The sequence below is a fragment of the Triticum aestivum genome, chromosome 5A, assembly GCF_018294505.1.
Source record: "Triticum aestivum cultivar Chinese Spring chromosome 5A, IWGSC CS RefSeq v2.1, whole genome shotgun sequence".
Classification (NCBI taxonomy): domain Eukaryota; kingdom Viridiplantae; phylum Streptophyta; class Magnoliopsida; order Poales; family Poaceae; genus Triticum; species Triticum aestivum.
The window spans coordinates 42539007-42556262 of record NC_057806.1 but is presented as its reverse complement, the minus strand read 5'-3'; the positions used below and the strand labels follow the sequence as shown (position 1 = coordinate 42556262).

At 47.9% G+C, this 17256-nt stretch overlaps 1 protein-coding gene across 1 annotated transcript; it reads right to left on the bottom strand.

The window, feature by feature from the left end:
* Positions 1 to 14644: 14644 nt before the first annotated feature.
* LOC123106502 (glutaredoxin-C1-like) lies at positions 14645 to 16567 on the bottom strand. Its single transcript, XM_044528652.1, has 2 exons — positions 16193 to 16567; positions 14645 to 14832 (listed from the first exon to the last, which is right to left on the bottom strand). The coding sequence occupies exons 1-2, from the start codon at positions 16485 to 16487 to the stop codon at positions 14810 to 14812; spliced, it is 318 nt and encodes a 105-aa protein (XP_044384587.1). The 5' UTR covers positions 16488 to 16567; the 3' UTR covers positions 14645 to 14809.
* Between the last annotated feature and the right edge of the window lie 689 nt (positions 16568 to 17256).

Below are 17256 nucleotides of genomic sequence, written 5' to 3'. Positions count from 1 at the left end.
GACGTCGTAGGCAAGCCTTTGGTCATAATATCGACAAATTGTTGGGAGGTGGGAACGTGTAGAACACGAACGTGACAAAGAGCCACCTGATCCCGAGCAAAATGGATATCAAGCTCAATGTGCTTGGTGCGACGATGATGAACCGGGTTGGCGGAGAGGTAGACGGCGGAGACGTTGTCGCAGTAGACGACCGTGGCCTTATCAACAGGACACAAGAGCTCGTGAAGAAGCTGACGAAGCCAGGAACACTCAGCAACAACGTTGGCCACAGCGCGGTACTCAGCCTCGGCGCTAGACCGCGAGACAGTGGGCTGCCGCTTGGACGACCACGACACCAGGGACGGTCCAAGAAGATGCAGTAACCCGAAGTGGAGCGACGGGTGTCCGGGCAGGCAGCCCAGTCGGCGTCGGAGTAGGCGACCAGATCAGTGGCAGTGGAGGCGCGCAGAGTAAGACCAAGATCCATAGCACCACGGATGTAGCGGAGCATCCGCTTAACAGCAGTCCAGTGAATGTCTCGAGGAGCATGCATATGTAGGCAGACCTGCTGAACAGCATACTGGAGCTCCGGTCGTGTGAGGGTGAGGTACTAAAGAGCACCAACAATGGACCGGTAGAAAGCAGCATCCGAGGCAGGAGTACCATTAGTAGCGGAGAGCTTGGCCTTCGTGTCGACAGGAGTGGCGGCCGGTTTGCAGTTAAGCATGCCAGCACGGTCGAGGAGCTCATGAGCGTACTTCCGTTGATGAAGAAAGAATCCATCAGGACGACGCACCACCTCAACACCGAGGAAGTAGTGCAACGGACCAAGTCCTTGATGGCGAACTCAGCACGGAGACGATCAGTAAGCCGGCCAAGGAGCTCAGAAGTACAAGCTGTCAGGATGATGTCGTCAACATAGAGCAGCAAATACGCCGTGTCAGTGCCCTGGTGATAAACAAACAGCGAAGCATGGGAGCGTGTAGAGCGGAAGCCGAGTTGGTGAAGAAACACTGCGATGCGCTGGTACCAGGCACGAGGAGCCTGCTTGAGCCCATATAATGAGCGGGAGAGCAGACACACATGATCAGGACACGCCGGATCAACAAACCCCGTGGGCTGCTGACAGAAGACTTGCTCCTCAAGATGACCATGGAGGAAGGCGTTGGAGACGTCCATCTGATGAACTGGCCAGGCACGAGACACCGCCAACTGTAAGACAGTGCGGATCGTCCCGGGCTTAACAACCGGAGCGAAAGTGTCAGTGAAGTCCACCCCGGCGCGTTGCCGGAAACCACGAACAACCCATCGCACCTTGTAGCGATCAAGAGTGTTGTCGGGACGAAGCTTGTGTTTGAAGACCCACTTCTCGGTGATCACATTAGCATGCCGGGGATGGGGAACAAGCTGCCAAGTCCGGTTCCGCTGCAAAGCGTCAAACTCCTCCTGCATGGCGGCCATCCAAATAGGGTCGCGGAGAGCGGCCCGAACCGAGGACGGCAGCGGGGAAGGAGCAGACGTCGAGGCGGTGCAGACATAGTCATCAGCATAGCGGGAGCTCGGGCGAAAAATACCGGTGCGCGAGCGTGTGACGGGGCCGGCCGTCGGGGCAGCCGTGGGTGGTGGCGAGGCCGTGGCATCCACGGGAGAGGCGGTGGCCTCCACGGTGTCGACGGGAGAGGCCGGCCGGGCAGAGGACGAGGCCGCGGCATCGGGAGAACCAGGCGGCACCGGGGCCATGATCGCGCCAGCAGGCGACCGAGGCGGGGTCGGCGCGGGCGAGCGAGGTGAGGGCGACGTATCTCCAGGAGAGGCCGCGCCAGGGGAGGCCGCGCCAGTGCGGGCCCGTCCAGCCGGCGGCCCAACATGCGGCCCGGCATGCATGGTGGAGGACCGAGGCGACGTGGGAGACGTCAACGCGGCTCCAGGCGATGGGGGCACCGAACCGGAGGAGGGGGCTGCGGATGGCCCCGATCCGGAGGAGGGCGCCACGGGCGGGGTGGCCGGAGCACCCAAGGCCAGCAGCGGGCGGCGGCGCGGAGGAGAACCCGCCGCGGGAGGGGAAGACGGCGCCACCTGTTCCTGTGCAAAGGGAAACACAAGCTCATCAAAGTACACGTGTCGGGAGGTGATGACATGGTGAGACACGGGGTCATAGCAGCGATAACCCTTAGTGTTGGCCGGGTAACCAAGGAAGACACATGGAACGGAACGAGGAGCGAGTTTATGAGGTGTGGTGGCAATGGTGTTGGGGTAGCAACGGCAACCGAAAATTCAGAGACCATCGTAGGAGGGAGGAGTGCCATATAAGAGATGATGACGCGCGTAGTTCCAGCGCGGACGACATGGCCAAAGGTTAAGGAGGAGGGTGGCAGTGGCGAGGGCATCTGGCCAAAACCAACAGGGCATGTAGGCATGAAAAAGAAGGGTACGCACACAGTCATTGAGGGTGCGTAGGATGCGCTCGGCACGGGCATTCTGCTGGGAGGTGTATGGACACGTGAGACGAAACACGATGTCGTGGGAGGAAAGAAGATGGCGGATGGTGAGATTGTCGAATTCTTTCCCGTTATCCGTCTGAAGTGCGAGTATGGGTCGCCCAAACTGTGTGGAGACATAAGCATAGAATGCAATGAGAGTGGCGGCAACATGGGATTTCCTACGAAGAGGAAATGTCCACACAAAGTGAGAGTAGTCATCCAGTATAACACGATAATAAAGATAACCAGAATTACTAGGAACTAGAGATGTCCATACATCGCTATGAATCAACTCAATTGGAAAAGATGCAACTGTGGAAGAGGAACTAAAAGGAAGGCGAACATGTTTGCCTAACCGGCAGGCTTCACAGGAGTGAGCGGCCGTTTTATTACATGAAAAGGAAAATCCTCTCATTATTTGACGAAGTGAAGAAGTGTTAGGATGCCCGAGACGAGTATGCCAAAGATCGACGCCGGCTAAAAAAGCACGAGGACCACCCGGAGATGACGGCGATTGAACTGGGTAGAGGTCGCCGGGACAGTCACAGCGGTGAAGAATCATCCTGGTGCGAGCGTCCTTAACAGAAAAGCCAACTTCGTCAAATTCCACAGTTACAGAATTATCACGAGAAAGATTACGAACGGAGACTAAGTTCTGAATAAGATGAGGGGAAACAATGACATTATTAAGAGAAAGAGGTCGAGAGTTAGAGGGAAAGGGCGCAGAACCGACATGAGAGATGGGAAGACCAACACCATTACCGATGATGATGCGGGCGGGTGTGGAAGTGGGATAGATGGAGGAGAGGTTACCCGGATGAGCGTACATATGAGCGGTGGCACCGGAGTCCATAATCCAATGGCCGCCACCACCGGAGTAGGGCGGCGGCTGCTGCAGGGCCGCTAGAAGGGCCAGGTCGTAGTAGGGGGCGCCGTACACGCCGGGGGCGCCGTACGCGCCATAGGAGGGCGCGACAAGAGGGGCGCCGTGCGTGCCATGGGCGCCGATAGGCGCGGCCAGGAGCGCCTGGTGAGGGCTCGGACGAGGGCCGAGGATGCACGGGGCGGGGAGCCACGGCACGGGAATACTGTATGCGTGCACGACCCCCGTCCAGGGGTTATAGCCACCAGCCCAGGGTGGCGGGGGCTGCTGCTGGGGAGCCGGATCGCCGCCGCCTCCCCCTTTGCCTCCGCCGTGGTGTTGACCGCCGCGACCGCGGCGACGGTTGCCGCCGTTCCCACCGTTGCGCGGTGGTTGGGGCGGCTGCGGCATCGGCGTAGGGTGCGGGACGACTGGAGGACGGGGCGCCGAGGGTGGTGTAGAGGCGCCGGTGGAGAGGCCGGCGGCGAGCGCGGTGTGGACGGCGTGGTTGCGGAGGTGCTTCATCCGCCGCTCCTCAAGACGAAGATAGGCCACCGCCCGCACGTAAGTAGGGTTGGCCATGAGGGTGAGGTCGGAGGCGGCGTTGCCGAAGTCCTCGTTGAGGCCGGCGGAGAGCGTCGAGAGGAGAAGCTCGTCGCCCACCTTGAACCCGACGTCGTTGAGCTCGTCGGACAGGGTCTTGAGCCGGAGACAGAAGGCGTCGATGGTGCAGTCGTTCTGTTGACACCCAAAAAATTCCTGCTGCAAGAAAACAATCCGTTGAAGCTTGTTGTCGGTGAAGAGGCCATTGATCTTGGTCCACACCGTGTAGGCATCGTCCCCATCGTGAACGACGGTTTGGAAGATGTCCGGAGAGACGGTGAGGAAGAACCACCGGATGAGGGTGGCGTCGATGGCGAGCCAGTTGGCGTCGTGGGCGGCGGCAAAGAAATTGGCGAGACCGTCCACATGATCAGGAAGGTTGTACTCACGGAAGAGGAGATTGAAGTAGGTTTTCCAGGCATAGTAGTTTGCGGAGGCATGGGAGAGGATGATGGGGACGTGATCGGAGAGGTGGATGTTGCGGATGTCGGCGGCTTGGGGCTCATCGGGCTCAGACCCGTAGGAAGAGTCGAACGGGTTGCTAGGGTGTGCGCTGGAGGAGGAGGAGGTGCCGAGGGCCGACATGGCAGCAGAGAGGGATGGCGGCGCGAGATGGGATCGGAGGGGTTTCAGGGTTGCGGGAGGGAGGCGGCTCGGGGTGAGCAGCGGTGTGCGGCATGGAGGGGATGGCGGCGCACGGGGTGTAGGGCTTTGAGAGGGCAGAGGGAAGATCGCGGGTGGGGCGGGAGGAAGGGGCGGTGTGGTGGAGGGGCACGGCGGCAGGAGTGGAGCGGCGGGGCGCGGCGGCAAGGATGCGGTGGCGCAGGGCAGGGCGAGCGGCGGCGGCCAGGAGGCAACGGCGGCGCGGCTAGGGTAGGATCGGGGTTTAGGCTGATACCATATAGAGGAATAGAATGCAAACCACAATGTATTGATGGGTGCATATGCACAAGTATATATAGTACATAAGGCAAGTCATATCCTCAACTATACATAAGGAGAAGACTTGAAGTACAAGAATACATGTGCTAAATACATATCTCAACAAGCATGACAGCTAGGATGCAACTACAGCAAAACGCGAGTCAAAAACTGCGCCCCCCTCATGACAATGACTGAATATGACCTCTAGCGCTGCTACAAAAGCCAGACCATGACTATGTTGGCCCACTGGCCCAGCCCAAGGAGTGCAGCAATGACACAGCATACAAAACAAAACTAACCCCCTTAAAAGTTGACATTAATTTCTTATATGGCTACATGTTCTTTATAGTTGTCGTCACTTATCGACATCATTTATTTTTTGCGTCATGGACACAACGGGGTTTTCTAGTTTTCATTATACGCTAGTCTGTACGCACTCCCTACAAAAAAAAATCTTCACTCTTCTCATAGTACCAAGCAATAAAAGTTTCCCTTGGGATAAGTAAACCAAAAGCACCATGAACCACTAGCCAAGTTTTAACTGTGAGATAGCATCTATATCTATTGTTACAATTCTCATGTTGCATATATCAATCTAATTCTATACTATATGCCAATGAACTTGTTGACACCTGATTTTGGCAAGATATAGATTGCAATGAAGATGGTCTCGAGTGAACGGGTTTTCAGCATGCAATGATTCACGTCGCCGAGTGGAACAACTTTGATGTTTCGGTTATATTCATTGGACCTTATCTTATGGACCGAAACTATACTCCGAGTGTCATAATTCAATGTTTTGAGTGGTTTTTGGCCAATCACGTCTTCAAGATGACCTCGGATAAAGGAGCACTATTAAGGAATTGTCTTCGTCTCGTCGAGCTAATCGATTTTGATATATAAATCATCTCAATCCGAGTTCATATGCAAAAGTTAGAGGCAATACACTCCAGACCGAACCTCAACGGAAATATGGCGTGAGGTGCCACACACTTGTCTGATAGGTTGCGCGAGTAATTCGGCCATCAAGGAGGCCTTGAATCGAAAAACCTTCAACACGAAAAAGTTTTGTCTCGTCGAGCCGATCATTTTTCATATAAAATTTGTCTCAATCCGAGATCATATGCAACCTGGAGAGGCAAATCAAGATCAGACTGCGTTTTCGGTCGGGAAATCCGAGTGAAAAGTTTACCATCCGAGTGAAAACCTACTGATCGAGTAAAAGGTCGAGTGAAAACTTATCGATCGAGTAAAAGATTGGCTTCCGAGTGAAAATATAGTGATCCGAGTGAAATTATCATCCGAGTGAAGTTATTCCGAGTGAAAAGATTACCATCGGAATGAAAACTTGACGTTTGACTAAGATATTGCCTTCCGAGTGAAATATAGTCATCCGGGTGAAAGATTGTCTTCCGAGTGAAATTAAAGTCATCCGAGTGAAAGATTGTCTTCCGAGTGAAAGATTGTCTTCGGAGTGAAATTATAGTCATCCGAATGAAAGATTGTCTTCCGAGTGAAAGACTCTAACATCTGAGTGAAAAGGTCCAGTCGGACGAAAAACTCTAATATCCGAGTGGATGAGCTCGGATCCGAGTGAAACTGAAGATGTGCCCGAAAGGTAATCCAGATGACATCGGATGGAAAAGTGATCAACACGGAAGTTGTGCGCATCGTCAAAACGGTGAACTTTGGTTTTTGAGTCATTATCATCTGAGATAGTATACGGCCTGTAAGTTCACTACGAGACTCGGACAATTCAGTCCGTTACATGATCGAGTCCGACTAGATATTAAAGATGGCTTTGTAGAATATTCAAGATGGTCTTATTTGGAAAAGTGTTCAACATAAGAATTGTTCGTCTTGTCGAGGCGCACAAGTTTCATATTTGGGCCGTCTTGATCATAGGTCATATGCAAGCTCGGCGGCCCGCGCAAGGAGGGAGACAGAAGTTGGGCCAGATTCAGACTGAATCTGAGTTGGAATAGAATTAGGACTCTAGGACGTGAATTGATGTAATTTTTTGTAAGGAAAGCCTAGATGAATCCTTTGCTTGTACGGGAAGTCCAGCCGCCTCTTATATATGTTGGGGGTGATGGCCGATTGAACAATACCAATCGAACCAATCAATCTATTACACTTTTGTGTTCATCTATCATTATCCCCTACCCTTGTATCTTTCTTTCTCATTCTTCGTTCGTTCTTCGCGTTGGAGGGCAGCGATCCACGAGGCTCTAGGGGCGAGCGAATCGACCTAGGGCAGCTCATAGCCGCCGCACTCCCTGACGGGGTCCCTCCCGGGCGTGTGGGGTTTCGGGTCTTCAAAAGCGCCCGCTGACTGTCTTGCGTATCGCACTGTCGGTCGGGTCTCCTTCGACGTGAGCTGCGGTGCATCACCCCCGGCGTCGAGGGTACACGTGACGTGTTCGTGTTTCAACACACTTTTTTGCGACTCCGCTGGGGACGAAGCTTTGAACAGTCTCCAGCCTGTTCTTGCTACGAGGAGAGCGTCATCAAGCGGCTGCAATCTACAACGGTAACATGTATCATCAATCTCCTTGCGTAGATGCAAATAGCCATTATGTTGATGTTGCTAGATCTTTCAACGGACATGTGATGTCGGCCAGCCCTAATGAGCAAAGGTCGACTAGTTATTCCGTTGGAGAAACTTGGAATTTACAGAATCATGATACGCAACTTATGAATCTGAACTTTCGTGCATTGGCAACATCTTTCAATATGCCGGTGAACAACACGATTTGTTCGAGTGATCAATATAGGACACCTCATGTACATGAGGGCATCTCAAAGTTTTATCCATCGGCAGCCGACTCGCAATATGCGGGTTCATCCCCAAACATGCCGATGAATGGGGGAATCGGCCATGCTTCCGTTAGCTATTTGGCCAGTTATCCTCAAACATCATATACTACACCTCGTCAGATTAATTGTTCAGTGGCGTATGAAACTAAAAATATTCATGACTCGCTCACCTTCATGGTCATGGCCGAGTGAATGGAGATTCCATAGGAGCATATGTGCCTAATATTGCAGGAGATGAGGTGGCTCTGGCTACATTAAAAAATTTAGCCCAAAATAAGAAGATTAGTGCTATTTGCCTTGAGCAACACGACAAGGGATTGGTTCCTGATTATGAGGCAATAAGAGCTAGGATTTTGAAAGAAGACGAAGTGTTGTCGATTGATCAAATTGTCGAGAGAAAATATTCAACAACGATTCACATGCCTTCACCTATCATTGCAGCATGTTATACACCCCCTATACAAGCGCAAAATTTCGACAACATCAATTCATTGCCGAAAGATCCTAAAAGTATTGGGGGGCAAGCCGATCCAAGCAGGGTTGAGTTTAAAGAAAAATATCTGGCCCAAGTGGACAAGATCAAGCCAAAGCTCACAGGAAATAGAGTTAACGAATTTACTACACCTACCCTTGAGGAATTACCAGCAGAATATCGACAGGCCTACGAAGCACTCAAGAAGAAGCGTGGAGAGGGATATTTGCAAGAATACGTCAAGTGCCTTCCTCCATGTAGCAACCATGTTGGCCCTTCTACACTATTGAGGCAAGATAAAAAAGAAGCTTTGCAAGCAAACCAGCAAAAAAGGATTCACTCGGCTAATATGGTGGATTCGGTTGAAACCGGATTGAGCAACGTGATGTTTAAGGTCGAGTGTGTTGCATCGTTCTAGACGAGTGCATCACCGGCTAAAGCCGAGTGCATCAAGCCAACTATTGCCGCGTGTATCAAAATAGAAGATGCAAGCTTGGCTGAGCAAAGGAACAAAAAATGCAACAAATTGGTTGTGCTCGATTTTTTGGATGTAAGGGAGCTTACATGCTACCCTATGAGTTTCGTGCTAAAGATATTGATGAGCATCAAGAACAAAGTAATATGGCTGAACACAGTTCAGTTAACGATGAACACCAAGACCAAGAAAATGCGGCCGAGCAAAGTTCAACGGACAACGAGTGTCCGAGTGAAATCCACTCGGGCAATCCGACTGAAATATACTCGGGCAATCCGAGTGATGAGGCACCAGATCTAGAAAAAAAGGAAGAGGCGTTGGAGAATTATTCAGAAGTGGAGCAATGTATTGTTCGAGTGGTGCAACCATCTTCTCCTTCCAACATCTTCACAAAGGTACACCTAGCAGATAGTTTACTCAATTTTCGATTCGGTCAAGATCATATTATTGATGCACCTGTTAGTAAGATTCTAATTAATTTTGAAAGACCAATTGAAATGAGTAATCTATTTGTTAGGAATGATCTTGTCACTAATCATGATAGTCAACACATGGTATCATTCATAGAGGCTAATAGTGACAACTTATCAAAACCAAAGTTGTTCTTGTCATGCCAACTGAACTTTATATTCATATGGACAACTTTGTTTGTTTCATGCTTGGTTAACATTTGGTCTCGGATGAGACGTATATTCTGTAATTATTTTGGTTGCAGAAACATAAAGCCAGGTCCAAAGTCCTTCGAAGCTGATTCAAAAGCATCAGGAAAAGAGGATGAAAATCAATGCATAGCCGAGTCGGATGACGCTAAGCCATCACTGCTCGGTTGTTTTGTTTCAGAGCTAGTATCACAATATCAGTTAATGGACGAGAAGTGTACCTTCATTCTGGGTATAGTTGATCACATCGTTGGTGCATCGTCGACTAATCCTATTATAATTGATCATGATGTCGAGCCATCAGGACAAGAACAAATGCAATGTTTGTTTGAAGAGAATATTGAAGACAACAACGTGATTCATCAAGACGCACAATCAAGACAATTGAAGTTTGTTGAGGCACGATCATATGACCAGTTGGATCAGATTGGTTTTGATGGCGATCAAGTGTTGACTCGGCTATCTCAAGCCGATTCACCTAAAGGTCAACAGGTACACACCAATGATGATGGGGTCAAGTCTTCGAGCAAGGATATGATTAAAAAGTGCATCAACAACAATCTTGAAGATGGGAATTCCATCAAAGCTACAATGGCGACATCTAGCACCGGGGGGGCAACAAGAAAATTCAAAGACCGATGCACGCACAGTTAAAGAAAGCAAAGACAATGGTAAGCACAAAGGTAAAAAGCCGAAAGTCACTTTCGTGCAGTTATTAGAAAAATATCAGAACATAAGTGAGGCAAAGAGTGCTTATCGGCCGAGTGAAACAAAAGCATCGAATTCACCCCTAAGGCATAAATTTGAAGACTTGGATTGGCAAAGGAAGACGTTGAGCAAGCAGACTTCATATCCTGCTTTTGGGCCGCCAAAGCCAATGTTGTGGATGCTTCCCTACACTCATGTAAATCCATATCCATCATGGGGCAGGTATGATACAAGGGCAAATTATCCATCTTATTTTAGATCCTCTCGCCAACATTATGCAGCTCCAAAAAGATCAACATTTAATGAACAATCACATGTCAAAGACCGTTTCAATCATAAGGAATCGGTCCGGAGCTCAAGGAACAAGAAAGAGGTGGTCAAGCAAGTGTACCAGGTCAAGAAAGATGGTCGTAAGTGTGCTACTTCAGATTTGTTCTCAAATAACAAAGAGCCAGTTAAAGTATTGACATTGGCTACAAAAGGCAATGAGGCAAGTCAATCAAGTGCCAAATCTGAAGGGAAGAAGTTGAGAGTGCACAAGGCCAAAAAAGAGTTGGCATTGGTTAAAACAAAATCACAGCCGATGTGCCCACTCGGCTTAGCACATTGGCAAGAGAAAGAATTACAAAGACTTAGTGCACATGAGTTGAGAAAGAAGAACATGGCATGAGTTCCCAAGAGGAGCAGTCAAAATAGAAATGATGTCCGACCTTCTATTGCAACAAGTGTTAAAAAGGTGAAGAAAGAAAAGGATGGCCGCAAGAGTGCTATTTCAGATCCGACTCCAAATGACAAAAAGCCAGCCGAGCCTATGTTGGCTGCTAAGGACAAGAAAGTGAAGCAAGTAAAATTCAAGGATCCAATAGTCAAGTTTGGACAGGCCAAGCCAGAGATGCCCAAAGTCAGGAAGAATTTGCCAGTGCATAAATCAAAGTCCCAGCCGGGACGCCCACTCGGCTTACCATATTCGCAACAGAAGAAGCTAAAACGTCTTAGGGCCAAAGAGGTGGAGAAGAGGAACATGGCCTGGGTTCCTAAGGGAAATCCTCGAGTCAAGAGCGGCATCACATCTCCTGTTGCGAAGCCAGCAGAAATAAGGGAGTACAAGTGTAAAGCCCGTAGGCGAGGACGACAATTTTCATATAGGAGACTCCAGGAGGTGTCTCATCCATATTCTTTAATCGTACCATCAAAATCAACGCTATGGAATTTATCCTCAGCCAAAACATCTGAATTATTTCGGCTATTCACTTTGGTGGACGGACTCCCGAGCACTTTTGAGATAAGAACGCATGGCCGATATTTGCATATCGCCCTCAGAATTCATTGTGTTGACAAACTCGGCATCTGGCTAACGGTGTTCGCCATGGTTGATTTCCTACTCCTATAGCCGATGCTCAGTGTTTGCCAATACTGGCGAGGCCGACTTAATTATTGAGGCGACCACCAATCAAGGGTCTAGTGCATAACAGAGCCCCGACTCCAAATGTCATTTATTTGCAGGATCCAAGTCAGAAGACAGACGTTGTTCGGCGGAGGCTTGATGGTGTACTTTGATAACGAGTTGAGTCGCCGAACAGTTGACGATATTCCTTTGAAGTGCGTGGTCATAATCGTTCGGCCACCGTCGTCGTTGAAGGGTTCTAATATTCCCAGGGAATGCCTGGACAAATGCAAGGTCCGGATTGACATAAGAAACTTACGTGGAAGCCTTTGTGACATCCAATTGTTGTTTTCAGACAACTATTATCCAAGAGGCTCTACCAAAGAAGCAACAAACATGAGCATATGGATGATTAAAATTATCATACTCAACATGCACAGCCGATGGAGTGTTGACATCGTGCTTAAACATTACCCTAAGCAAGGTATTTTCTGGCACGCAAGCTCTGCCAGAAAACAGGGGGGCGTGTGTTGACACCTGATTTTGGCAAGATATAGATTGCAATGAAGATGGTCTCGAGTGAACGGGTTTTCAGCATGCAAAGATTCACGTCGTCGAGTGGAACAACTTTGATGTTTCGGTTATATTCATTGGACCTTATCTTATGGACCGAAAATATACTCCGAGTGTCATAATTCAATATTTTGAGTGGTTTTTGGTCAATCACGTCTTCAAGATGACCTCGGATGAAGGAGCACTATTAAGGAATTGTCTTCGTCTCGTCGAGCCAATCAATTTTGATATATAAATCATCTCAATCCGAGTTCATATGCAAAAGTTAGAGGCAATACGCTGCAGACCGAACCTCAACGGAAATATGGCGCGAGGTGCCAGACACTTGTCTGATAGGTTGTGCGAGTAATTCGGCCATCAAGGAGGCCTTGAATCGAAAAACCTTCAACACGAAAAGTTTTTTCTCGTCGAGCCGATCGTTTTTCATATAAAATTTGTCTTAATCCGAGATCGTATGCAACCTGGAGAGGCAAATCAAGATCAGACCGTGTTTTCAGTCGGGAAATCCGAGTGAAAAGTTTACCATCCGAGTGAAAACCTATCGATCGAGTAAAAGGTCGAGTGAAAACTTATCGATCGAGTAAAAGATTGGCTTCCGAGTGAAAATATAGTAATCCGAGTAAAATTATCATCCGAGTGAAGTTATTCCGAGTGAAAAGATTACCGTCGGAATGAAAACTTGACGTTCGATTAAGATATTGCCTTCCGAGTGAAATATAGTCATCCGAGTGAAAGATTGTCTTCCGAGTGAAATTATAGTCATCCAAGTGAAAGATTGTCTTCCGAGTGAAACATTGTCTTCCGAGTGAAATTATAGTCATCCGAGTGAAAGATTGTCTTCCGAGTGAAAGACTCTAACATCCGAGTGAAAAGGTCCAGTCGGACGAAAAACTCTAATATCCGAGTGGATGAGCTCGGATCCGAGTGAAACTGAAGATGTGCCCGAAAGGTAATCCAGATGACATCGGATGGAAAAGTGATCAACACGGAAGTTGTGCGCATCGTCAAAACGGTGAACTTTGGTTTTGAAGTCATTATCATCTGAGATAGTATACGGCCTGTAAGTTCACTACGAGACTCGGACAATTCAGTCCGTTACATGATCGAGTCCGACTAGATATTAAAGATGGCTTTGTAGAATATTCAAGATGGTCTTATTTGGAAAAGTGTTCAACATAAGAATTGTTCGTCTTGTCGAGGCGCACAAGTTTCATATTTGGGCCGTCTTGATCATAGGTCATATGCAAGCTCGGCGGCCCGCGCAAGGAGGGAGACAGAAGTTGGGCCAGATTCAGACTGAATCTGAGTTGGAATAGAATTAGGACTCTAGGACGTGAATTGATGTAATTTTTTGTATGGAAAGCCTAGATGAATCCTTTGCTTGTACGGGAAGTCCAGCCGCCTCTTATATATGTTGGGGGTGATGGCCGATTGAACAACACCAATCGAACCAATCAATCTATTACACTTTTGTGTTCATCTATCTTTATCCCCTACCCTTGTATCTTTCTTTCTCGTTCTTCGTTCGTTCTTCGCGTTGGAGGGCAGCGATCCACGAGGCTCTAGGGGCGAGCGAATCGACCTAGGGCAGCCCATAGCCGCCGCACTCCCTGACGGGGTCCCTCCCGGGCGTGTGGGGTTTAGGGTCTTCAAAAGCGCCCGCTGACTGTCTTGCGTATCGCACTGTCGGTCGGGTCTCCTTCGACGTGAGCTTCGGTGCATCACCCCCGGCGTCGAGAGTACACGTGACGCGTTCGTGTGTCAACAGAACTTTTTGTACAACAAGCTACAAAGTGTTTGGAACAGGCGGTACGAGAGATCAAGGATGCTTTTGCTGAAAATAACAACTTCCACTTTTTGGTGCACTATCAAAATGCTGACGAGAAGGCACGACGGAACCTCATGTTCCATTATTATTGTGCCCTTGCTATTTCAGAAACTTTGCGAGAGTGTCGATTTGGTGCCCGGGCTCATATGAGTCCGGGCATGAACAGTACTATGATTTGAATGGGGAAAAAGTTCAATTTTTTTGTGGTGCAAGATGTTTCTGTAGATGAACTCTATGCAAAATTTTGTGAAGTTTGAACATTCGAGAAGCTTGTGGGAAAAAAGACAAACTTCGGATGTCTGAGAAACTTTAAAAAATCGCACTGTTCATGTCTGACTTTGTCTTTTTTGCCACGAGCTCCACGAATGTCTAAACTTCACAAAGTTTTACACGGAGTTCACGCAGAGAAGCATCTTGCACTATAAAAAAATTAGAATTTTTTGAACTTCTTTTCCGTTTTAAATCGTTGTACTGTTCATCGGGCTCATGCTCAGCCTCTGGGTTGAATTATCAAAACTTTGCATGATATTTTACGTGTCTTTGTGACCGGAAACTAGTTATTACATTCTGTAACACCTTGACCGGACACGTCCCTTGTGCGGTGAAAAGAAAATGACTAGCATTTGCCTTAGTCTTCGTCATCACCTGATACAAGATGACGTAGCATACGTGTTACGTGTATATATTACTAGTAAATGTGCACGTGATAATTATTGATTGCATTTCAAGTAGATGCCAACATGTGGTAGATAAAAGGTTGCTTTGCGTCTCGTGGCATATAGAAAAGCTTGACAACGCATGAAACGATGAATGTTCATGTCTGGTACACACAATCACAAACATACATAAAACTGGAGAGTATAAATCAACCCATACAACTCGTTATTTCATGCCTCCGTTTACTCTTTATATGCATCAAGATGCTCTTGACATGTAAATGTTTAGTTCATTCTGCACGAAGTGTGAAAGCACTAAAAATCCAAAGCTAAACTTGGCAAGCAACATACACAATTCTACAATGTTTCCCCTCTTTCATCTGTGTTCATCCTCCTCCAAGCCAGCAAGCTTTCATGCCAAAATGCGAAAAGAATAATGCGCTGAATAAATACAAGGGTAGACATAGGAAAACAATAGTACAAAATAACATCCCGGAACACAACGGAGACATATGGAGAAGCACCAATTGTAGAAAATAAGAAAAAAAATGCAAGTCATGACCATTTTTGATAGTTTTTCTTTACACCCACTTATATGTAATACTATCAAGCAATAAAAATAATTTGATGGTCATTAGTTCCTAACCATTAACCGAATGAACAGCGAAAGGACCTCAAAGTATTTATACGTAGAAGAATAGTAAAAAATATATTTATTTATAGATGGTTCATGTGAGAGAAAAATCACATCTTGCAATTTAGACCATCCAGCCCCTTTATGAAGTGAAAGGAGTTCCAAATGTAACAACTTAAAATAAACCAACTCCAGCAGTACAAGTGTTACAAATTAAGAAAAAACAAATAATGTGTTGATGACACATGTAAACGACATCTGCTAAGAAACACCGAAGATATAAAGATAGCACACTCTGGTTAGTAATGCATAGAAACCTTATTTTGAAAAATACAAGTCAGCACAGGCACGTCGTGTAAGTTCGCAAGAAACCATAAATGTTGGCTGGGCAGTTGTCTTACAAGCAACATAAATTACCGGCACTCCAACGGCATCCCCTGAGAAGGGGCGACCGGTGCGGCACCCTCGGCGGTTCACGAATTACCGGCACTCCGGCAGCGTCCCCTGAGAAGGAGTTGTTGGTCCTTGGCTCCTTGTCGCCGCCGAGTGGAGTCCGGTTGTGGTGGTTTTTCTTGGGAGAGATAGGATCGTGATCCAGGAGGTCGAGGTGATGGACGTGTCAATGTGTGCGAATATACCTGATTAGTTTCTTAATAAAATGCGATCGTGATCAGTTTTCTAATAAAACGTGATCATGATTAGTTTCCTAATAAAACGTGATCGTGATTAGTTTCCTAAGAAGATGTGATCGTGATTAGTTTTCTAAGAAAACGCCATCATGATTATAGTTTCCTAATTGATCGGACGTGGAGTTTCATACGGTGAAGCACGGCCAGTCAATGTAAATTGTTAAGTGCACACAGAGAATGGATTAGGTTAAGACTAGCCGTTATATTGAGTTTACTGGGCTTAATCATGCGGTCATACTGAATCCGTGTACGTTTTACGGGGTGCACGTAAGAAAGTTTTTGTTTGATTGTTTAATAGTAACAGAGATGGAGATTATTGTCCCGTGTCAGCTGCATGCGGCCGAATATCTACAAACCCCTCCCATGCACTACACCCAGAACCATCTCCACTGCATACGCATCTACTACAACAAAACCCTCTCCCGTGAACTAGACCCAGACAGCACCTGCGTTATGAAGCAGCGGGACGAGCTTGCCGCCGAGATGAAGGGACATGACCTTGTCGGTGCATCCGACGAGCCTGCCACCGATGAACACCGCCGGCACAGCAGGGTTGCGGCCGAGGAGCCGGACCAGCGCCTTCTCCATCTCCTTCCCCCAAGGGTCCTCGTCCAGTTCCACCACCGTCGGGTTCGCCCCGAGATCTCGGAGTAGGCTCGTCACCGTGTGGCACATGCAGCAGGAGCTCATGCCGAAGATCACCACGGCCCGCTGCCCCGCTAGCTTCGTCACCTGCTCCATCAAGCTTAGTGCTATTGCTAGTGATGTCAATTAGTAGTACGATCGCTTCTAGCTAGCTCTTGTATACGAGGCTTTGAGCTGTGCTGGCTTGCTTTGAGGTGGGCATACGGGAGCCTTGCATATATAGCCATGGAAATGTGCACCGACAGGATGATCTTCGAGCAATTTGACCAGCAAAAGGTGATACGGGAGGGTTCGGATAAATGCCGGGCTCCTTTAATTTGTGCGACACCATGCATGTATGGGTTCAGTGTGGACTGTGGAGTATCGAATTTTTGGATGGCAATGGCGATGCGGCGACCTGATATACCAAAGGGGTACAATGAATTATATTGTGTATAAGGCATGGAGCTCTGACTTTTAGTAAATTCTCTTCTATCCCCTATTCGACAAGTCAGATGAGAGAGACATGGACACATATGCTGGTGAGACCATATGGTCCTTTGCAGTTTTTTCTTTTTATCCAAAAAGAGTACAGATGTAGATGCTCATATACATCCACTCATATGAAAGCACGCGCATACACTCTAACCCTACGAGCACGAGGACTTCGCCTCCCACCGCCTTGTGTAGTCTTACATACACAAAATTCTATCATACTATATAAGACGGGAACAAATACTTGTAACAGTCTACAGTGCAAAAGATGTGGCTAAACCAAGTGCCCTAACACGCCATCCATTTCCAGTGTACAAAATGTCCTTAGGGTGTTTATTAACAAAAAAATCCTTCGTTTCATTTTTCTCAATTTTTTACCGTGATCTCAAAT

What these genes read in the sequence shown, in the direction of transcription:
- LOC123106502 (XM_044528652.1), bottom strand. Translation starts at nt 16,487, where the DNA reads ATGGAGCAGGTGACGAAGCTAGCGGGGCAGCGGGCCGTGGTGATCTTC. An exon ending in CCCGCTGCTTCATAACGCAG is followed by an intron (nt 14,833 to 16,192) that starts GTGCTGTCTGGG and finishes TTGGCATGAAAG; the next exon opens with CTTGCTGGCTTGGAGGAGGA.